The sequence below is a fragment of the Myxocyprinus asiaticus genome, chromosome 41, assembly GCF_019703515.2.
Source record: "Myxocyprinus asiaticus isolate MX2 ecotype Aquarium Trade chromosome 41, UBuf_Myxa_2, whole genome shotgun sequence".
NCBI classification, from domain to species: Eukaryota; Metazoa; Chordata; class Actinopteri; order Cypriniformes; family Catostomidae; genus Myxocyprinus; species Myxocyprinus asiaticus.
In genome coordinates this window covers 24,342,555-24,360,620 of record NC_059384.1, presented here as the reverse complement: position 1 = coordinate 24,360,620, position 18,066 = coordinate 24,342,555, and the positions used below count along the sequence as shown (strand labels likewise).

General features: G+C 38.9%; 1 protein-coding gene across 1 annotated transcript; it reads left to right on the top strand.

Annotated features, from left to right (window-relative positions):
• The first annotated feature begins 12,708 nt into the window (after positions 1 to 12,708).
• LOC127431778 (C-C chemokine receptor type 9-like) lies at positions 12,709 to 17,841 on the top strand. The gene is made up of 3 exons (XM_051682320.1): positions 12,709 to 12,821; positions 13,247 to 13,281; positions 16,382 to 17,841. Exons 1-3 carry the CDS (start codon positions 12,797 to 12,799, stop codon positions 17,423 to 17,425), a joined length of 1,104 nt encoding a protein of 367 aa, XP_051538280.1. The 5' UTR covers positions 12,709 to 12,796; the 3' UTR covers positions 17,426 to 17,841.
• The last annotated feature ends 225 nt before the right edge of the window (positions 17,842 to 18,066 follow it).

Sequence of the window (18,066 nt, the reverse complement as noted above, 5' to 3'; positions counted from 1 at the left end):
GACGATGATGATGATGAAGTGTAGAACCCAAGTGCAATGTTTATTTACAGCAACGTGAAATCCAGAAACCGTGAACAGAATGTCTTGACTTGACTTCATGATTGACTTCCAAACAACATTACATAAATAATACCTGACAAGAGACAATGGCAAACATGAGGGCTTAAGTACACAGACATGGGTAACAAGTAAACAAGAAAACCAATCACAAGACTGAACTAATAATAAGACAATGAACCAATGAAAACAAGACACATGAACATGGAGGGGAACAGGATATCACATGACCAGGAACACATGAGGAAACAGGAAATCACATGACATGAAACCACATGACCTGAACAGGAACAGTAACTAAACTTAAAAATAAAAGACATGAAAACAAGAACAAAACACATAAACATGATAGTAACTCAGGGGAGCAGTAACTTATGATGTTTGTATGTAAATGTGTGTGTGTGTGTGTGTGTGTGTGTGTGTGTGTGTGTGTGTGTGTGTAGTAATGTTATGTAACTTCAAATTGGAGAACATTTAAGAAATGTTGAAACATTTATTGCAATATTATTTATAACATTGATTTTTGTATTGCAAACTTTTCAAATGAAATAATAGTAAAATCCTGAATCTATTCTAACAGAATTCAATCAGAATTCTATAATTTTTTGTTTTTTTTGCCCTCACCAAAACATTGAAGGTATACTGTCACGATGCAATCGGAGTACTCATGTGAGCATAAAACCAATGTCTAACTAACTGTCTGTTCATAACAGACACTGAAACTTCAGTTTGTGATTTATGACACTGTTAAGACAATGTTTATGTTTTGCATGTTATGAGAATCCTAACTGTCATGTTGCTGGGGCACTTGTAAAATCAAAAACTTCTCAATGTGAGATCGTGATCTGGGAAACCATGAATGTTTTTTTTTTGTTTTGTTTTTTTTTTTACCTTGTTTTACGGTTAACATGCTAGAATTGCATTGGTAATTTTAATAAAATTTCCAAGCTTATGCCTTATCATAACAAACTGAAACAAATCTCAGCACACATTGCACAAACAACAAGCAGGAAGTGGTTAGTTTCTGCTGTGCTATTCAAACTGTCCCACTAAAATATTTTGTGTTTGTGTTTGTGTGTGTGTGTACCACTAGAATATTGGCAAAAAAGTGGAAACTTGTAGTTATTTCTAAAGTTTTCACAAGTACCGATCAATGTTACTGTGCTTGTGCTGTAGAGTTCCCAGTACTACACATAAAGGCCTCAAAAACTCTGAGGGGATTTTTTGCAGTCAACAACGTTGGCATCTCATTTTCAGTCATAGATACATTAGCTCTAAAGTTAGCTGCTGTTCATGAGGATGCTCTTATGACTAATGCGGTTCCTGAGTGTCTTGGTGCATAATACGGTGGAATGTTTGTTTATTTTGTTTAGTAGTGTGGCAAGCAGATTTATATACTATATTATCGATGGATAGTGATGAGTAAATAGGCTTTCCACATCTCTCCTTTAGAACCAGAATTTACTAAGTGCAGTCTTTAAATTGTAAGGCTAAATCCCTGGCGAATACAGAAGTTGTTTGGTATCCAGCTAAAATCGCTGAGTTTGATGCGGCTTAAATTAACTTGCAAAAGCGAAACAGAAATATCAGTTTCAAACCTCTTAAACTTATTAAGAGGTTATTTTTGGGGTGCTGCCACCTGCAATTTTTCACATTCAAATTTAAAAGCCCACCATTTACATATACTGTGGACTAATTGCCAAAAATTGGTCAAATTTTGTTTGGCTCCTTTTTAAATCATAATGACAACAGAAATCTCCCAAATGGCCCTGATCAAAAGTTTACATACCATTGAATGTTTGGCCTTGTTACAGACACACAAGGTGACACACACAGGTTTAAATGGCAATTAAAGGTTAATTTCCCACACCTGTGGCTTTTTTTAAATTGCAATTAGTGTCTGTGTATGAATAGTCAATGAGTTTGTTAGCTCTCAAGTGGATGCACTGAGCAGGCTAGATACTGAGCCACGGGGAGCAAAAAAGAACTGTCAAAAGACCTGCGTAACAAGGTAATGGAACTTTATAAAGATGGAAAAGGATATAAAAAGATATCCAAAGCCTTGAAAATGCCAGTCAGTTCTGTTCAATCACTTATTAAGAAGTGGAAAATTTGGGGATCTCTTGATACCAAGCCAAGGTCAGGTAGACCAAGAAAGATTTCAGCCACAACTGCCAGAAGAATTGTTCGGGATACAAAGAAAAACCCACAGGTAACCTCAGGAGAAATACAGGCTGCTCTGGAAAAAGACGGTGTGGTTGTTTCAAGGCGCACAATACGATGATACTTGAACAAAAATGAGCTACATGGTCGAGTTGCCAGAAAGAAGCCTTTACTGCGCCAATGCCACAAAAAAGCCCGGTTACAATATGCCCGACACCACCTTGACACGCCTCACAGCTTCTGGCATACTGTAATTTGAAGTGACGAGACCAAAATAGAGCTTTATGGTCACAACCATAAGCGCTATGTTTGGAGAGGGGTCAACAAGGCCTATAGTGTAAAGAATACCATCCCCACTGTGAAGCATGGTGGTGGCTCACAGATGTTTTGGGGGTCTGTGAGCTCTAAAGGCACGGGGAATCTTGTGAAAATGGATGGCAAGATGAATGCAGCATGTTATCAGAAAATACTGGCAGACAATTTGCATTCTTCTGCATGAAGGCTGCACATGGGATGCTCTTGGGCATTCTAGCTTGACAATGACCCTAAGCACAAGGCCAAGTTGACCCTCCAGTGGTTACAGCAGAAAAAGGTGAAGGTTCTGGAGTAGCCATCACAGTCTCCTGACCTTAATGTCATCGAGCCACTCTGGGGAGATCTCAAACGTGCGGTTCATGCAAGACGACAAAAGACCTGGAGGCATTTTGCCAAGACAAATAGGCAGCTATACCACTTGCAAGAATTTGGGGCCTCATAGACAACTATTACAAAAGACTGCACACTGTCATTGATGCTAAAGGGGGCAATACACAGTATTAAGAACTAAGGGTATGCAGACATCTGAACAGGGGTCATTTAATTTTTTTCTTTGTTGCTGTTTTGTTTTATGATTGTGTCATTCTGTTATAACCTACAGTTGAATATGAATCCCATAAGAAATAAAAGAAATGTGTTTTGCCTGTTCACTCATGTTTTCTTTAAAAATGGTACATATATTACCAATTCTCCAAGGGTATGCAAACTTTTGAGCACAACTGTATTTCCAATGATTTTTTTAGCATGCTTTTCCTGCTGGACCACATATTTTGTTCTGGACATCTAAGATATAACATATGAATTATTCACACAAGCAAACTCAGACAAGTATAAAATGACAAATGTTTTAGAAAACAAGGTATAAGCAGGTATACATTTGAGCTATTTTTAGCTACTTGGGGCTTACAGCAGCAGTGATCGGCACATACAAGAGACATTTGTATTTAATGTCTTACAGAAATCATATTTCATTTTGTGATTGTTTTGAAAATCTTTCGAAATAAACTGTACAGTTGCATTCTTGAGAATGAGAGCTTTTGTTTGATATATGATTTGTCTATTTACATGCTATTTGAAAGACTTTTTTATTCATACTAATGTTTCTGCCATATGTCGCAGTTAAAAGACCCAATAATCATTTTGATAGAGACATCTTCCGGCAGTATTCATCGAGAGATGCACAGTAACTGGACCAGTCTGAAAAATAGCATTTTTAACATGATCTGAACTAAAGAGGTACAATTTATGATACAATTGTTGTCAGATTTTATTGCTGATTTGAAATATGTTATTTGCTTGTTATCTTGACAAACCATTTTGAGATTTTGGTCTTTCCCCATTCAGATAAATAGAAGCTGAACTTAGCTTACCGGAGGATGCCGAGAGGCTTAACGAACATGGCTACCGAGTGACCTGACTTGCATTTAAGGGATTTTGCTAATATACCCAACATTGCTTGGTTACTTAGATCTCTATTAGGCAAACTTATGATCTGTCTTCCAGGTCATATCAGGTGACATCTTCTGCAGTCTTCTGCAGTCCTGCAAAGGAGACCAGTAGGACTAGCATATTTGTTGTTTTCTTAACTCAGCTTTTAAAACAGTTGTGAGAGACAGTTGCCGTTTTACCTCAGTCCGTTTGTGGTTATACACTGTGCCAGTCTGAACTCATTCTCATACCAGGTCTAGTAATTGAATGAGTCAGTAAAAAGCAAGCTATGCGACCGGGCTTTCAGTTTAACTACAGTGGATGAAATGTGGCATAATGACAACAGATCAATTTCACGAGATTTCCCACAGAATCACGTTGAAGGACAAGAGCCTAAATCTTCTAACCTTACTCTAAATCTACAGTAAGTAACTCAATTAGTTTATATTTGTTAGTTTATCTCAAGAGGTTTATCATATCTGGAAAAAGCTATCCATTAGCATCCGGCATGGGAGGTGGGTGCGCTAACAAGGAGGCTAAAGGCAACAGCCTCTAGCGACAGTCGCCAGTGCACCTCTTGAGGTCAGGAGAGTGAGGTTTATACACATTGCACATCTATCTATCAGCTGGCTACCATTACAAACGCAAGCTTGATTTCATGCATAATTGTATTTCAAAATGTGTAAGACCACAATTAATAACACAACGTAAGTACGCATTGCATTCTCAACAGTCGACATTAGTTTGAACTGCTTCTACAGTGATTTTTCTCTTTCACGCCAATTACTGTCATGCAACAATTTGAAGAGACTCTTGCAGCTTACCTGAATTATAACACATCCAGTTTACTGACTCAGATTTTTGAAGGTAACTCTATCGCCCCCTTGAGTTCTGAGATTTGTTACCACCGCAAGAATGCACATTAATGTTCAACAGGACCATGTGGTGGCCAAGCGCTCGGATCTGTGTACATATTCTTGCCTAAAATTTGTTTCTGGCCTATCCTGAGCTATGATGTGAAATGTGGCAAACACAGACAAATATAAGTCAATTTCATGGTTTTAAGAGTCCTCAAAAAATTGGTCTCTGGCAAAATGAAATTATTTTATTGATATGTTGCTTGCAAAGTTGTGTATTTCACTTTAACGAAATACACAAAAGTGAGATTGATGTGTGCATTTTCCATTTCCCTTTATGATTTGTAACTAGTAGCACCTGATAACCATGCAAACAATGCAATTTCTTAGAACAACAAATAGTTTGCCTGAAAACGTATGTCCTCATTTGAGGACAGCGGGTCTATGTTATGGAATTTTTTAATTCATACCAAGCTATAGAAAGTCAGCTTTGTGTATCACAATTTTTATTTCAATGTATTCTCTACCGTGGCCAAAAAATTTCAATATTATCTCTCTAGAATAGATTGTCAAACAAACAAGTGGTAGCCAGTGCTGTCGTCTTTGAAAAATCAGTAATTAGCTTCATCAGGGAGTCACGTGACGCCATGCGAGATTCGGATGTGTGAACGGCGAACTCTGCGCACTTTGCTAGTTTTAATACTTTTTATGTCATAAACCGGTGAGATTCGATACACCCTGATCCTTAACTGTTCTAGGAAGACAATATGTCAAAGAATTCAAAATCCTCGGGGTCTGGAGACATTAAAAGACAAAAACGTGCTCAAGCTGACGCCCCCGAGCAGGCCGCAAGCCCGGGAGCCAATTTGGCCGGAGAAGTGAGGGAAATTTGGTGAGAATTGTTGAACATGTCGGCAGCGCTGACGAAGGTCATTGCTGACTTGGAGGATCTTGCTGTAATATGTCGATCGATCACTGCCATGGAGACGAAATTCACTGAGGTGGTTACAAGAGTGAGGGATGTCAAAAAACGGATCGATTATCTGGAGTCTTCAGAGAGGGAATTAGCTGCTAATCCGCTAGTGACCGAGGTGGATTTGGAGCGCATCTGGGAGAAGTTGGAGGATATGGAAAACCGTAGTCGGCGGAATAATGTCCATATTGTTGGAATTCTTGAGGCCGAAGAAGGTTGGGATATGGTGAAATTCCTGGACGGGCTCTTTCCGAGTCTGCTCGACATAACAGGCCATAAGCTGGAAACAGAGCAATCTCACAGGGTTCCGGCTCGGTGATCCACTGAGGGAGACAGGCCCCGATCAATTCTGGCCACATTTCTGAGATCATCCAATAAAAATCTCGTGTTACGCGAGGTGATGAGCAAAGAAAGTCTTTCTTGGAAGAACCACAGCATTTTCTTGTTCCCAGTTTTTGCAAATTCGACAAGAGAGAAACGTGATCAATTCAAGGAATGCAAGAAACTCTTACATCAATGGAAGGTCACTTTTGCACTGATGTTCCTGGCCAAATTGAGAATAGATGCTAAGGATGGTCGTAAAATATTTACATGTCCCCAGCAAGCGATGTCCTTCATAAAGTCAATGGGCTGAGTAAGTTATTTTGTGGTACTCACATTGCAGCCAAGTGGACTGACTCACTGAACATTCACTTGACCGTCCGAGGAAACTGAGCGCCTTTTTTGTTTTTTTTGGTGCTGGTTCCGCTTAGCGCCTGGAGTTTGTTTTGTGTAGTAACACTCCTTCGGGACAGTGTTGTGGATGAATCTGCACGTTCTTTGTATTTATTCCACCTATTGGCTGGAGTTTGATTTATAGATTATCTTCTGTTGTGTAATTCTGTCTCACAGGTGGTCACGTGATGCCATGCGAGAAGCAGGCGTGTGAGCGGCTAGCTCTGCGCACTTTGCTGGTTTTTTGATTATTTTCATGTTATAACCGGTGAGATTCGATACACCCAGTTACATATTTGCTCTTTGAAGTAAACAAGGCAAAGAAGTCAAAATCCTCAGACTCTGGAGACATTAAAAAAACACTTACGTGTTCAAGCTGAGGCCTCTGACGGGACTGCGAGCCAGGGACTCGATTTGGACGGCACGTCGGGAGATGAAATCCAGCGTCAACTGTCCAACATCTTGGTGATGCTAACGAAGGTTGTTGCTGACTTGGAGGATCTCGCTGTAATACGTCGATCATTTACAGCGATGGAAACAAAATTCTCTGAGTTGGTCACAAGAGTGACAATTGTTGAGAAATGAATCAATTGTCTGGAATCATTGGAAAGGGAATTATCCACTAATCTGCCCGCATCCAAAACAGACTTGGAATTTATTTAGGAAAAACTGGAAGATCTCGAAAATAGGAATCGAAGGAACAATATTAGAATTGTTGGAATTCCTGAACATGAAGAGGGCAGAGATGTGGTTAAATTCCAAGACGAGCTCTTCCCAAGTCTGCTCGACATAACAGGTCAGGTGCTGTGAATACTTCCCGGATGCACTGTAAGCTGGAAATTGAGCGAGCTCACAGAGTCCCAGCTCGCAGATCTGCTGAGGGAGACAGGCCCGATCAATTCTGGCCAAATTTCTGAGATCATCCGATAAAGTTCTCGTGTTGCACCTGGCAAGGAGCAAAGGAAAGCTTTCTTGGAAGAATCACAATATTTTCTTGTTCCCGGATTTTGTGAATTCGATAAGAGAGAAACACGATTGGTTCAAGAAATGTAAGAAACTCTTACATCAACGGAAGATCGCTTTTGCACTGATGTTTCTGGCCAAACTGAGAATAGACACCAAGGATGGCAGCAAAGTATTTTTATGCCCCAAAAAGGCACTGGCTTTCATACAAACTATGGGTGAGTAAACCATTGGGCGTTTCTTATGTGAGTGGACTGACTCACTGTTCAGTGTCTCAACTGTCTAAGGAAGCTGGGCGCCATTTTTTGTTTCTTTCTGTGTTGGCTCCGCCTAGTGGCTGGAGTTTGTTTTGTGGCATGACACTCCACGAAACTTTTGCATTGACGGAAGATCGCTTTTACACTGAAGTTCCCGGCCAGATTGAGAATGGACACTATGGATGATTGCAAAATATCTACATGCTCACATAAAGGACGTCTTTTATAAAGTTGATGGACTGAGTAAGTCATGATGTATTTTTTTTTATGTGGCCTCTGAGTGAATTTGACTCTGGATCATCCGAGGAACCGGGATGCCTGTTTTGTTTCTTTATGTGCTGGCTCCACCTAGCGGCTAGAGTTTGTTTTGTGGAATAACACTCCTTCGGGTCAGCTGTGGATGAATCTGATCATTCTTTGTGCTTACACCTCCTGTTGGCTGAAGTTTGTTTTGTGGAGTAATTTTAAGGGACATTAGAATGATTACGTCATCTGCTGCACTCATTACAGCCGGCTCACTGAACAATTATCTGTCTGTCGAGGAAACTGACTGGCTTTATATCAGCTGGAATTTGTTTTGCGGAGGAACACACCTTCAAGACAGTTCTGTGAATGAATCTACATGTTCTTTGTGTTTATTCTGCCTGTTGGCTGGGGTCTGTTTTACAAAGTATTTTCTGTTATGTAATTTTGCCTCACAAAATTTATATAGAAGCACCAGACTTGAGCAATCCGATGGCAAAGTTGTTGCAGGGGTTCTCGCATACGTACATGGACTCTTTGAGTTTAGAGTGACACTGGTTGGTGCTGTCGTGCGCGGGGTTAATGCGCACGTTTTTCTTTTTTCTGTTTGTTTTGTTCGGGGGAAAGTTCGGGGTTTGATTGTTGCATTAATGGGGAATGTGGTCTGTATAATCTTGCTTTTGACACACAATTTTTTTTTATTACATCAATATGTTGATTGTTAATATGAGTGGATTATCGCTCTCCACATGGAATGTCAGTGGGTTGGGGCACCCCATAAAAAGAAGGAAGGTTATTTCTTTTCTTAAGCGTAAGAAATATGATATAGTCTTTCTTCAAGAAACGCATCTTTCCCCACAGGAAGCTGAAAAATTTGGGAAGATATGGTGGGCATGTTTTCTTTAGTGCTAGCTCAAGTAAGAGTAGGGGAGTCATTATACTGTTAAATAAACATCTACAATTCAAATTTCTCAAACATATTAAAGATAAAATAGGAAGAGTCATTATTGTTTTAGCAGACATTCAGGGGCAAAGGTTGATTTTGGCTAATATTTATGCACCTAACGCTGATGATCAGGGCTTTTTTATCGATCTTGAAGGGATGTTGCAAACCGCTGGCACCACTCATGATATAATTTTGGGAGGAAACTTTAATTTATTGATGGACTCAATCCTTGATCATAGTGAAGCAAAAGTGTGTAAGCCCCCTAGAGCAACAGTGACACTTCACAGGATGTGTAAAAATCTTGGTCTTGCAGATATTTGGAGACTTTTGAACCCATCTGGTAGTTACTATACATTTTTTTCATTAGTTCATAAGATTTCTTCTAGAATAGATTTTTTTTTATATCTAAATCCCTCATTTCATCTGTTGCTGACTGCTCAATTGGAAACATCTTAGTCTCAGATCACACCCAGGTGAGTTTAGAGGTGTTGCCACACACAGAGAAAAAGAAATCATATAGATGGCACTTTAATGTATCCCTTTTGCAAAATCCTGTATTTAAAAAATGTTAAAGGCTGAAATCAATGTTTATATGGAGACCAACTGGCACTTAAGGTGGTTCTTAGGGGTCGGATAATACAGTATACCTCATTCACCAAAAAATCCAAAGCACGAGAACTTGTGAAGTTGGAAGGGAATATTAAAAGTGCCGAGGCAGAGCTGAAGTGCCGAATGTCATCTGATGGCCATAGAAAACTGACCTGATTGAAATACAGATATAATACTATTTTGTCACAGAAGGTGGAGTTTTGGCTATTCAGGGTAAGACAGTCATACTTTGAGTCGGGGGACAAAGCAGGGAAGCTTTTGGCTAGATATATAAAGCAGAGAGAGTCTTTTTCTACCATTCCCTCAAAAAAATACTGATGTAATTATAGTCCCACATGAACTTACAAAATGTATATCAGGGTAAGTTTCTTGCTGGCAGAATGTACAGTACACTACTAAGAACCATGGTGTTCAATATGTATTTAAATTAATAGGTGTCATTCATTTTCCTTTCATTAGGCTACTATGAAAATAGTTAATACTTTATAAGTACTCTAATTAATAAACTAATACATACATAATACGCAATAAACTGTTAAGCATTGTATATACTGTAAGTGTAGTAATGTTCACGTTAACACATTGTCTTGTATTACCATACATTATATAGCCTACATAACAATGAATGGTTATATGCTTTATTTGTGTACTATTATGTGCATTTCTGTGTGTAGTGAAATTGTTTTCCTACTTATGAAATTGTGAAATTGTTTTCCGAAAATTATTGAAATGATTTGATAACACGAGAAAAAGGCACCACCGACAGCAGTAAAAGACAAAAAAAAAAAAATGTTTTACTGTATATAATTATGTCCAGCATCTGCGAAGAGCATCAAAAACTAGAAGGGGTGCAATAACATGCTGTACTGTCACAAAGTTGAATTGCATAAGTTAAATTTAAATGTATACAGTGTTGGGTAAGTTACTCTAAAATAATTAATTACTAACTACTAATTACATCTTCTACAGTGTAATTAGACTACTGTACTAATTACTCTGTCTGAAAAGTAATTGCATTACTTATTACTAATTACTTTCTAAAACCCTTATCAATCTTGACCAGATGAAAAATACAAAGAAAGACATGAAACTGTTATTTTTAATTCTTTCAAATAAATCATATAAAATCACATTTTCACTCTTTACATTTCACATTGACTATTCTTACTACAGATCTACAATCCTCATCAACCATTACATGTCATAGCAGTGACTCATTTGTGAATTCAGATTGCCCCAGTTAACCCAAAGGTGAGTTGCGTTCAGAGCAGTTTCATCTGGTTTCATCACTTGAAAGCTGATATTCACCATGACAGACATGAGCCAGCCATTTGTGACAGAGGCAAAACAAGGAACTTCCCTCAAACTTGTAGAAGGAACCAGATAAAGAGGAAGTAAACAATTCAGGGAGCCTGTCCACTTCTGTCTGAAATCAAAGTGGTATTTCCAAATGTGATGGAATCTAAGTTATGTTATAGTATAGTTCATATTCAACTTATATAGTTCTATTATATAGACTAATTCAATATAATTGTATTTTTAGGGCTGTCAATCGATTACAATTTTTAATCGAATGAATTACATGGCATGATGATTAATTAATCGCAATTAATCGCATAACATCACATAAGCCTACAGTCGACAGCAATCCATCTTGCAATTGAGTAATTCAATCTGTCCTGCTGTCCTGTTGCGTACTTGCTTTCAGTCAGTGCTATTTTTAGTTGTCGTCTATGTACATATGCATCACAAGTATGCTTTTGGAGCGTCTTACTGGTTTTGAGCATCATCATTTTTGAGTTTTTAGGACACTTTGTCAAGTTAAAAGTAGTTGAAAGTCGTGTCTCGAGATACTGCGTGCTTCTTCCAGCTGTCAGGTACGCATCCTGGCTCTCTTTCTGTAGCTGTGCTGCTTGTGAGGTTTGTTAAGGTGCACTGACTGCCTCCAACTGACGCGGCTCGTAAAAACACAAAGTTACATGTACTGTAAGTTTGAATTGCTGTAATGGTAGAGAAATACGTATTTTATTACGAAATGTACATACGGGTCAGGACGCATAATTAATTGCGTACATTTTTTAACGTGTTATTTTTAATAGAATTAATCGCACTAAATTAAAACATTAAATCGACAGCCCTAATATGTTTATGTCAGTTAGGTCAAGCTGTTGATTTCAGAAAATGAAAGTAACAAAATTAATACTTGCTCTGAATTAAGTATTGTTCTAGAGAAACAAAACATACACGATGTGGGAAATTTCAGTACATTACACAAATGTGAAAGCGTAGCCACACTGACCTCATCATCTAAAATGTTTTGTTTCATTTTCCTCTTTTTTTGCTATTTTTGATTCTATTTGTCATTCTCTTCCTCCTCTTATAACCCTGGTTGAACAATTTATTGTAATATTATTTTTTTAGATATAAAACAAAGGATATTTGATTCCTAAGCAGGATTTCTTTGGTGATGTGCATTTTGAAAGTTCCCACAGCAGTATCTCTAAACTAAAATGCTATAAACAGTCATGATTCCTGGTTGAAAAGGGAAAATCCTTGTAGTTTTATGACATACTGCTTGTGCTCTTAAAATCCCCATGCAATAATTTATATTCACAGTTCACGATGATGCATATAATTTTGTCCACTTATAAAAAGTTAAAGGGTTATTAGAGAGGCTCTCTGTTTACTGTATAAGAGATGCAGATCACCCTTATTTAGGTGCCAAAGTTGACTTTGCCTCTAAAGCCAGACCACATTACATCTGCAGTGCTTTAACCTTTTTCCCAGTAGTGCTGGCAGGCTTGACTATATTTGAATGCAATCAGGAGCAATGCTGTTCTTTTTTAAATGTCATACTTTATATGATCTTTGCTGTTTGACACTGAAGCTCAACATGATGTAAATGTATAGGAAATCTGTTGAATGTAACACTAAGCCAAAAGGTTTCATCTTTTGAGTCATCACGGTATACCATAACAACCCACACTTCTGTTTTCTGTGTCCCATCAAATAGCTTCATTTAAACGGCAGTGTTGTGCATGAAGAGTATGTATTCCTACAGTCTCCACCCAAGACTTTTTGTAAGTGGAATTGTCATGTGACAAATGCACAGCACCTCTGAAAGGTTTGACAACACTTTTCAGAAGCATGTGACTTTGTGGTCTGAGCGTAACCTCTTATAAACTGGTATAGACAATGGGGAAGCATTATTCATGTCTGAATGGTTTTAAGATGCTTGGTTATCTCTTTTGACTCTACCCAGTGACAAAACATGGAACTATTCACAACTGCTGAATGTAAGTACAGTATATCATAAAAAATTAATTTTATTTTTTTCAGTATGATCATATTTGTGACATATTATAAGTTTTACATAATGCACACCTCCAACCAAATGGTTGAAGATTGATTTGTATTTGAAGCCATTATGTGAGACAAATTGTTTTAAAATAAAAAAATGTTTTAGCTTCTTTGGTCAAATATTTAAACACTGCTTGCAATTTTTTACATTATTTTATCTGAATGATGTAATTTAGACATACTTCCGAAATGTCTGTTAACCTGTGATTTGTGGTTACCCACAACAACAATACAACAATACAATATTATAATATATTCAGTAATCAAAGATATTGTCTTTCTGTGTTCATTTTTAATTTTACATGTACATTCCATATTCCATATTTCTCTTTCACTGATTACACTTTTTGTCTCTTGTCAGATGAAACTGATGTCTATAATTTCACAGATGAATTGGTAAGTAATACATTTATTACACACTCTATCCATAATCTTGTTTTGCTCTCTGTGTTTAGCTTCTTGCGACTCATATTTATACTTTTATAACTACGAAAAGTAAATAAGTCAGTTACAGTATATAATCAAAAACATTATCGTTATAATTTTACAATTATCCACATATCTGGCCTTCTCAGGGGTAAAAATGTAGCAAAAAAAAAAAAAAAAGCACCTAAACTTGTTTCTTCTTTATGGATATTGGCAAATTCTAAGCTTCTGTCATAACAGAACTGCTCAAATAATATTAAAAAGCTGCACAAAGCACATCAGGTATCTTGTGAACGATGGTTAATATCTGCTCCTGTTGGTGATGCATGACTTTTGTACATCAAATGTGTTTTGTTTTTTTCTGAATAATTTGTTAAATATGTCAGACAAGTAAAACTCATACTAAAGCACATCTTTACCTCTTATTATCTGATGCTCTACTTGGATTCAGATAAAAATCACGCAAACAAATTTGACTGTTACCGCATCGGTGCAGTTTTTAAGTAAGATGATGAAAAGATTTTCCACTGTGTACGTCACATATCCTTTATCTGTCACCTGTATGTATGTCAGCATGGAAAAGCATCTAGCTTTAGATGTGCTCCAAAGGGGCTCTGTTTTTGTTGCCCCCCCCCGGGGTGGGTGATGCTCTATCTGTTTGCGTACGCTTTAAAAAGGCTTGAAAGAGGATGTGGATGCGGTGTACTAGTGTGGTTTCTCCACTAGAGACACCTGCACCAGAGCTTAGCTATGGAACGTGTTTCTTACATTTAGATTGCAACTCCTGATGTCACACTTTAGTCACAAAATTCACACTTTGCTGATTAACTGGATTACAGTTCCAAAATGGTGAGAGACAGTTATATTTCACAGTGATCAAACCATTGTAGAAAGGAAGTGGCTGTCATATGAGTGAAAAAAAAAAAAAAAACTTCAACCTGTTTTAATCAGCATTTTGACAGGAAAAAAGCTAATGTCATTGAAAATAAATGACTGAGATTATTAAACTGCAATGTTATATTGTCGAATTTAGATTAAATGCTATAAGACAGTCTAAAGGGAAAGTTCACCCAAAAATGAAAATCCTGCCATCATTTACTTACTATCATGTCGTTTTAAACCATATGACTTACTTTGTTCCGTGGAAAATAAAAAGAGAACTGTTGAATAGTGTATTTGTGACGAGGAGGAGAGCATGGCCGGGCACAGCCAGCGCTGAATCAGCTGATCAGTGGGAGAGCGAGATAAAGGGGAGCCGGAGGCACCGGTTCAAGAGAGAGTGAGATGCACATGGCCACGTACCATGTGTGTCTTTGTTTGTGTTTGTTTTATGTTGTTTTAAATTTGAGTTTTGACATTAAACTTTATGTTTACTGTTCAGCCAGTTCCCGCCTCCTCCTTGCCCATCCTTGAACCGTTACAGTGGTGCCGAAACCCCAGGGAGGGAGGAGGGATGCAGAGTCCTCGCTGCTGCCATCTACCAGGGGAGCAGCTGCAGCTGTCTGCCTGGGGTGGAGGGGTCGCTGCCAGCCGGCGAGAGCTGGAGGAACCACTGCCGTCTGCGGAAGAAGGGGAGGAGTGGTTCCTTCTGCCAGGGGAGGAGCGAGCTGGCATCTGCCAGAGGGTGGAGGAGCGGTTGGGGACCGGGCGACAGCACATTCAGGAGCCGGCGAGCAATTTCTTCTCTCTCTCTCTCTTTGTGTCTCTGCTCGCCCTTTCCCTCTCCCCACACCTCCCCTCATCTCTCCCCCAGGTTCACAGGAGGCGGGGTGGCCCACCGGCTGACAAAACTGCCGGTAGGGCAGCGTCTCCCCTCCAGATATGGGGGGGGGGGTTGATCAGACCAGTGGCACCCCGGCCTGAATCAGGCGGGGGAGGAGTGTGACGAGAGGAGGGCGTGGCCGGGCCGTGATGATGCTCGGTGATTGAATCAGCTGATCAGTGGGAGGGCAAGATAAAGGGGAGCCGGAGGCACCAGTTCGAGAGAGAGTGAGACGCACATGGCCGCGTAGCATGTGTGTCTTTGTCTGTGTTTGTTTTACGTTGTTTTAAGTTTGAGTTTTAACATTAATCTTTATGTTTACTGTTCAGCCTGTTCCCGCCTCCTCCTTGCCCATCCTTGAACCATTACAGTATTATAAAAACTTAATTGGGATCTAGTCCTTAAATCTCCAAAATGACAAAAGGCGCAATAAAAGTTTAATAAAAGTAGCCCATGTGCAGCCTAAGTTTCGCTGCAGTTTCCCATTAAAATTTCCAGCGAGGGCTGCCAAAACTGAGTGAAATGGTGTCATAATCAGAAAAGGTTTTTAGGGTGAATATTAAATAGAGTAAAACATACCTCCCCAACCTAAAACTTTAACCGAAACTTTTCCAATAGTGTCCTAAAAGCAAATGCAACATGAAAAGCACATTTTCTGAACACGTAATTTTGTAACACTTCTAAGACACTTTCGGCTCACATGTAAGCTTACGTGCTAGGCTGGGTTCAAGCCTAAGTCCAAAGTCCAAAGTCCAACACTCAATATCATAACATAGCAGTCTGTGAGTAATAGAGAGAAAAGTAAGTGTTTATAAAGTCCTAAACAGCCAATGTACTTGTGATTTGAGTGAACAGGAATGAAAAGCACAGTTGTTGTAGCGCCTCTAATGTTAATTTCACCATGAAAATGCACCGAAACGTAGAACGCGGCATGTAAAAATTATAGTAACATTAATTTTTGAGATTAGGTTGTCCATATGACCTGTGCGCTACATTCCAAGTCTTCTGAAGACATACGACAGCCTTGTGTGAGGAAATGATGGAAATTTAAGTAATTATTTACTGAAAATCTTGCCCTGCAGTCTCTACCTTTATATGCAACACGTCAGATTTGATGTCAGAAGAAAGAAAATCAAACGGGTTTCAAACAACAGGAGAATAAGTATTGTAAATGATGACAGTTTTCATTTTTCGCTGAACTATTCCTTTAATACAACAAATGGATAGTACCAAAGTGATCCTTCTTGGTGTTTAGAGAGTTCATTAATTAAAAGTGCCTGAAAATATAATTTTTTTCCCCCATTTCAGATACCTGATACAACTGACTATGGGTCTGAGTCCAGTGGATTATGCAACAAAGAATATGTGCGGCAGTTCAGCAAGTCCTACGAGCCACCGCTTTATTGGATCATCTTTGTCGTGGGGGCTTTGGGCAACCTACTTGTTGTCTGCATATTCACAACAGTGCGAAACCGCCTCAAAACCATGACTGATGTCTACCTGCTGAACCTGGCAGTGGCTGACCTTCTCTTCCTTTGTACATTGCCCTTCTGGTCAACAAATGCCGCCCAGGGTTGGGTGTTCAGCCAGATCATTTGCCAAGGAGTGTCTTCAGTCTACAAGATCAACTTCTTTGCCAGCATGCTCTTACTCACTTGCATTAGCGTGGACCGATACATCGCCATTGTCCACGTAACCGAAGCTCACAACTACAAAAACAAACGCATGTTGTATAGTAAAATAACTTGTGTGTTTGTGTGGGTTGCCTCTTGCCTCTTAGCTCTACCGGACTTCATCTTCGCCAAAGTAAAAACCTTTGAGTTTCAGCCCAATTCTTGTGTCCTGATGTACTCGATCTCAGACAAGAATCGAACCAAAATCCTGGTATTTGCTCTGCAAATCTGTGTTGGCTTCCTTCTCCCCCTTTTGGTCATTGTAATATGCTACTCAGTCATTATCCGTAAACTCATGCAGGCTCGAAGCTTTGAAAAACACAAAGCCCTGAGGGTCATCTTTGCAGTTGTGGCAGCTTTTGTTCTCTCCCAGTTGCCATTCAATGGGTATCTGATCATAGAGGCTGCCCAAGCTAATAATGCCACAATAACAGACTGCGATGTCATGCAGAGTTTAGATATGGCTGGGCAAATTGTGAAGTGTCTGGCCTACACACACTGCTGCTTGAATCCCATCCTGTATGCCTTTATTGGGGTTCGCTTCAGGAAGGATCTCTTGAGCCTAATTCACCGTCTGTCTTGTGGGCTGGGACTGGTCGACAACTGCAAATTGCAACCAGTTCCTAAGAGGCCTTCTATTATGTCTGACACAGACATCACCCCAGTTTTTTCATTATAGACCAGCCCACCATTTCAAAACCTACATATACATCTACAGAGTATGTCTTTAGCATGTTAACAGAGATATATTTTTCTGCTTGTCCCTATAACAATGGCCCTTATAACAACAAACATTATTGGGCAAGGCCTGGGTATGCTTCATTGTAGTATTACTCCTATATTTTCTCACAGTACATGATGGGAGATTGCAAAGATTTTGTATATAGTTTGTACCTGAGCATTCCACACTTATTGGATTTTGGGAAAGATGATTAGAGGGGTGTAATAGCTAGTGTAGCTGTATTACTATGTTTACTATACTTTTTTAAAAGTCTATCAAAATCATTGTATAAAACTGTAAATAGATGTTGAGAAAATGTAGTACTTGTTTAAGTGTTATGCATGTACAATTTGTATTTTTAAATAAACTGATAACAAAGACATCATGAGTTCTAATTTTGTTTTTGTAAAAACTTGATTCATTTGCATTTACTCAAAAATGATTGTGGTTAACACAATCAATGGTAAGGTAAAAAACAGACTTTGCACCAAATTAGAGGCACTTCAGAGTACTGGCACTGGTTAGTTTACACCTGTACAAACAGAGAGGGTGTACCACAAGTTGTGAACCACAAATAAATCTCAAAAAGTGAATGGCAT

Coding starts and splice junctions, on each gene's coding strand:
- LOC127431778 (XM_051682320.1), top strand. CDS start 12,797: ATGGAACTATTCACAACTGCTGAAT. Junction 12,822..13,246: donor ACTATTCACAACTGCTGAAT/GTAAGTACAGTA, acceptor GTCTCTTGTCAG/ATGAAACTGATGTCTATAAT. Junction 13,282..16,381: donor ATAATTTCACAGATGAATTG/GTAAGTAATACA, acceptor CCCCCATTTCAG/ATACCTGATACAACTGACTA.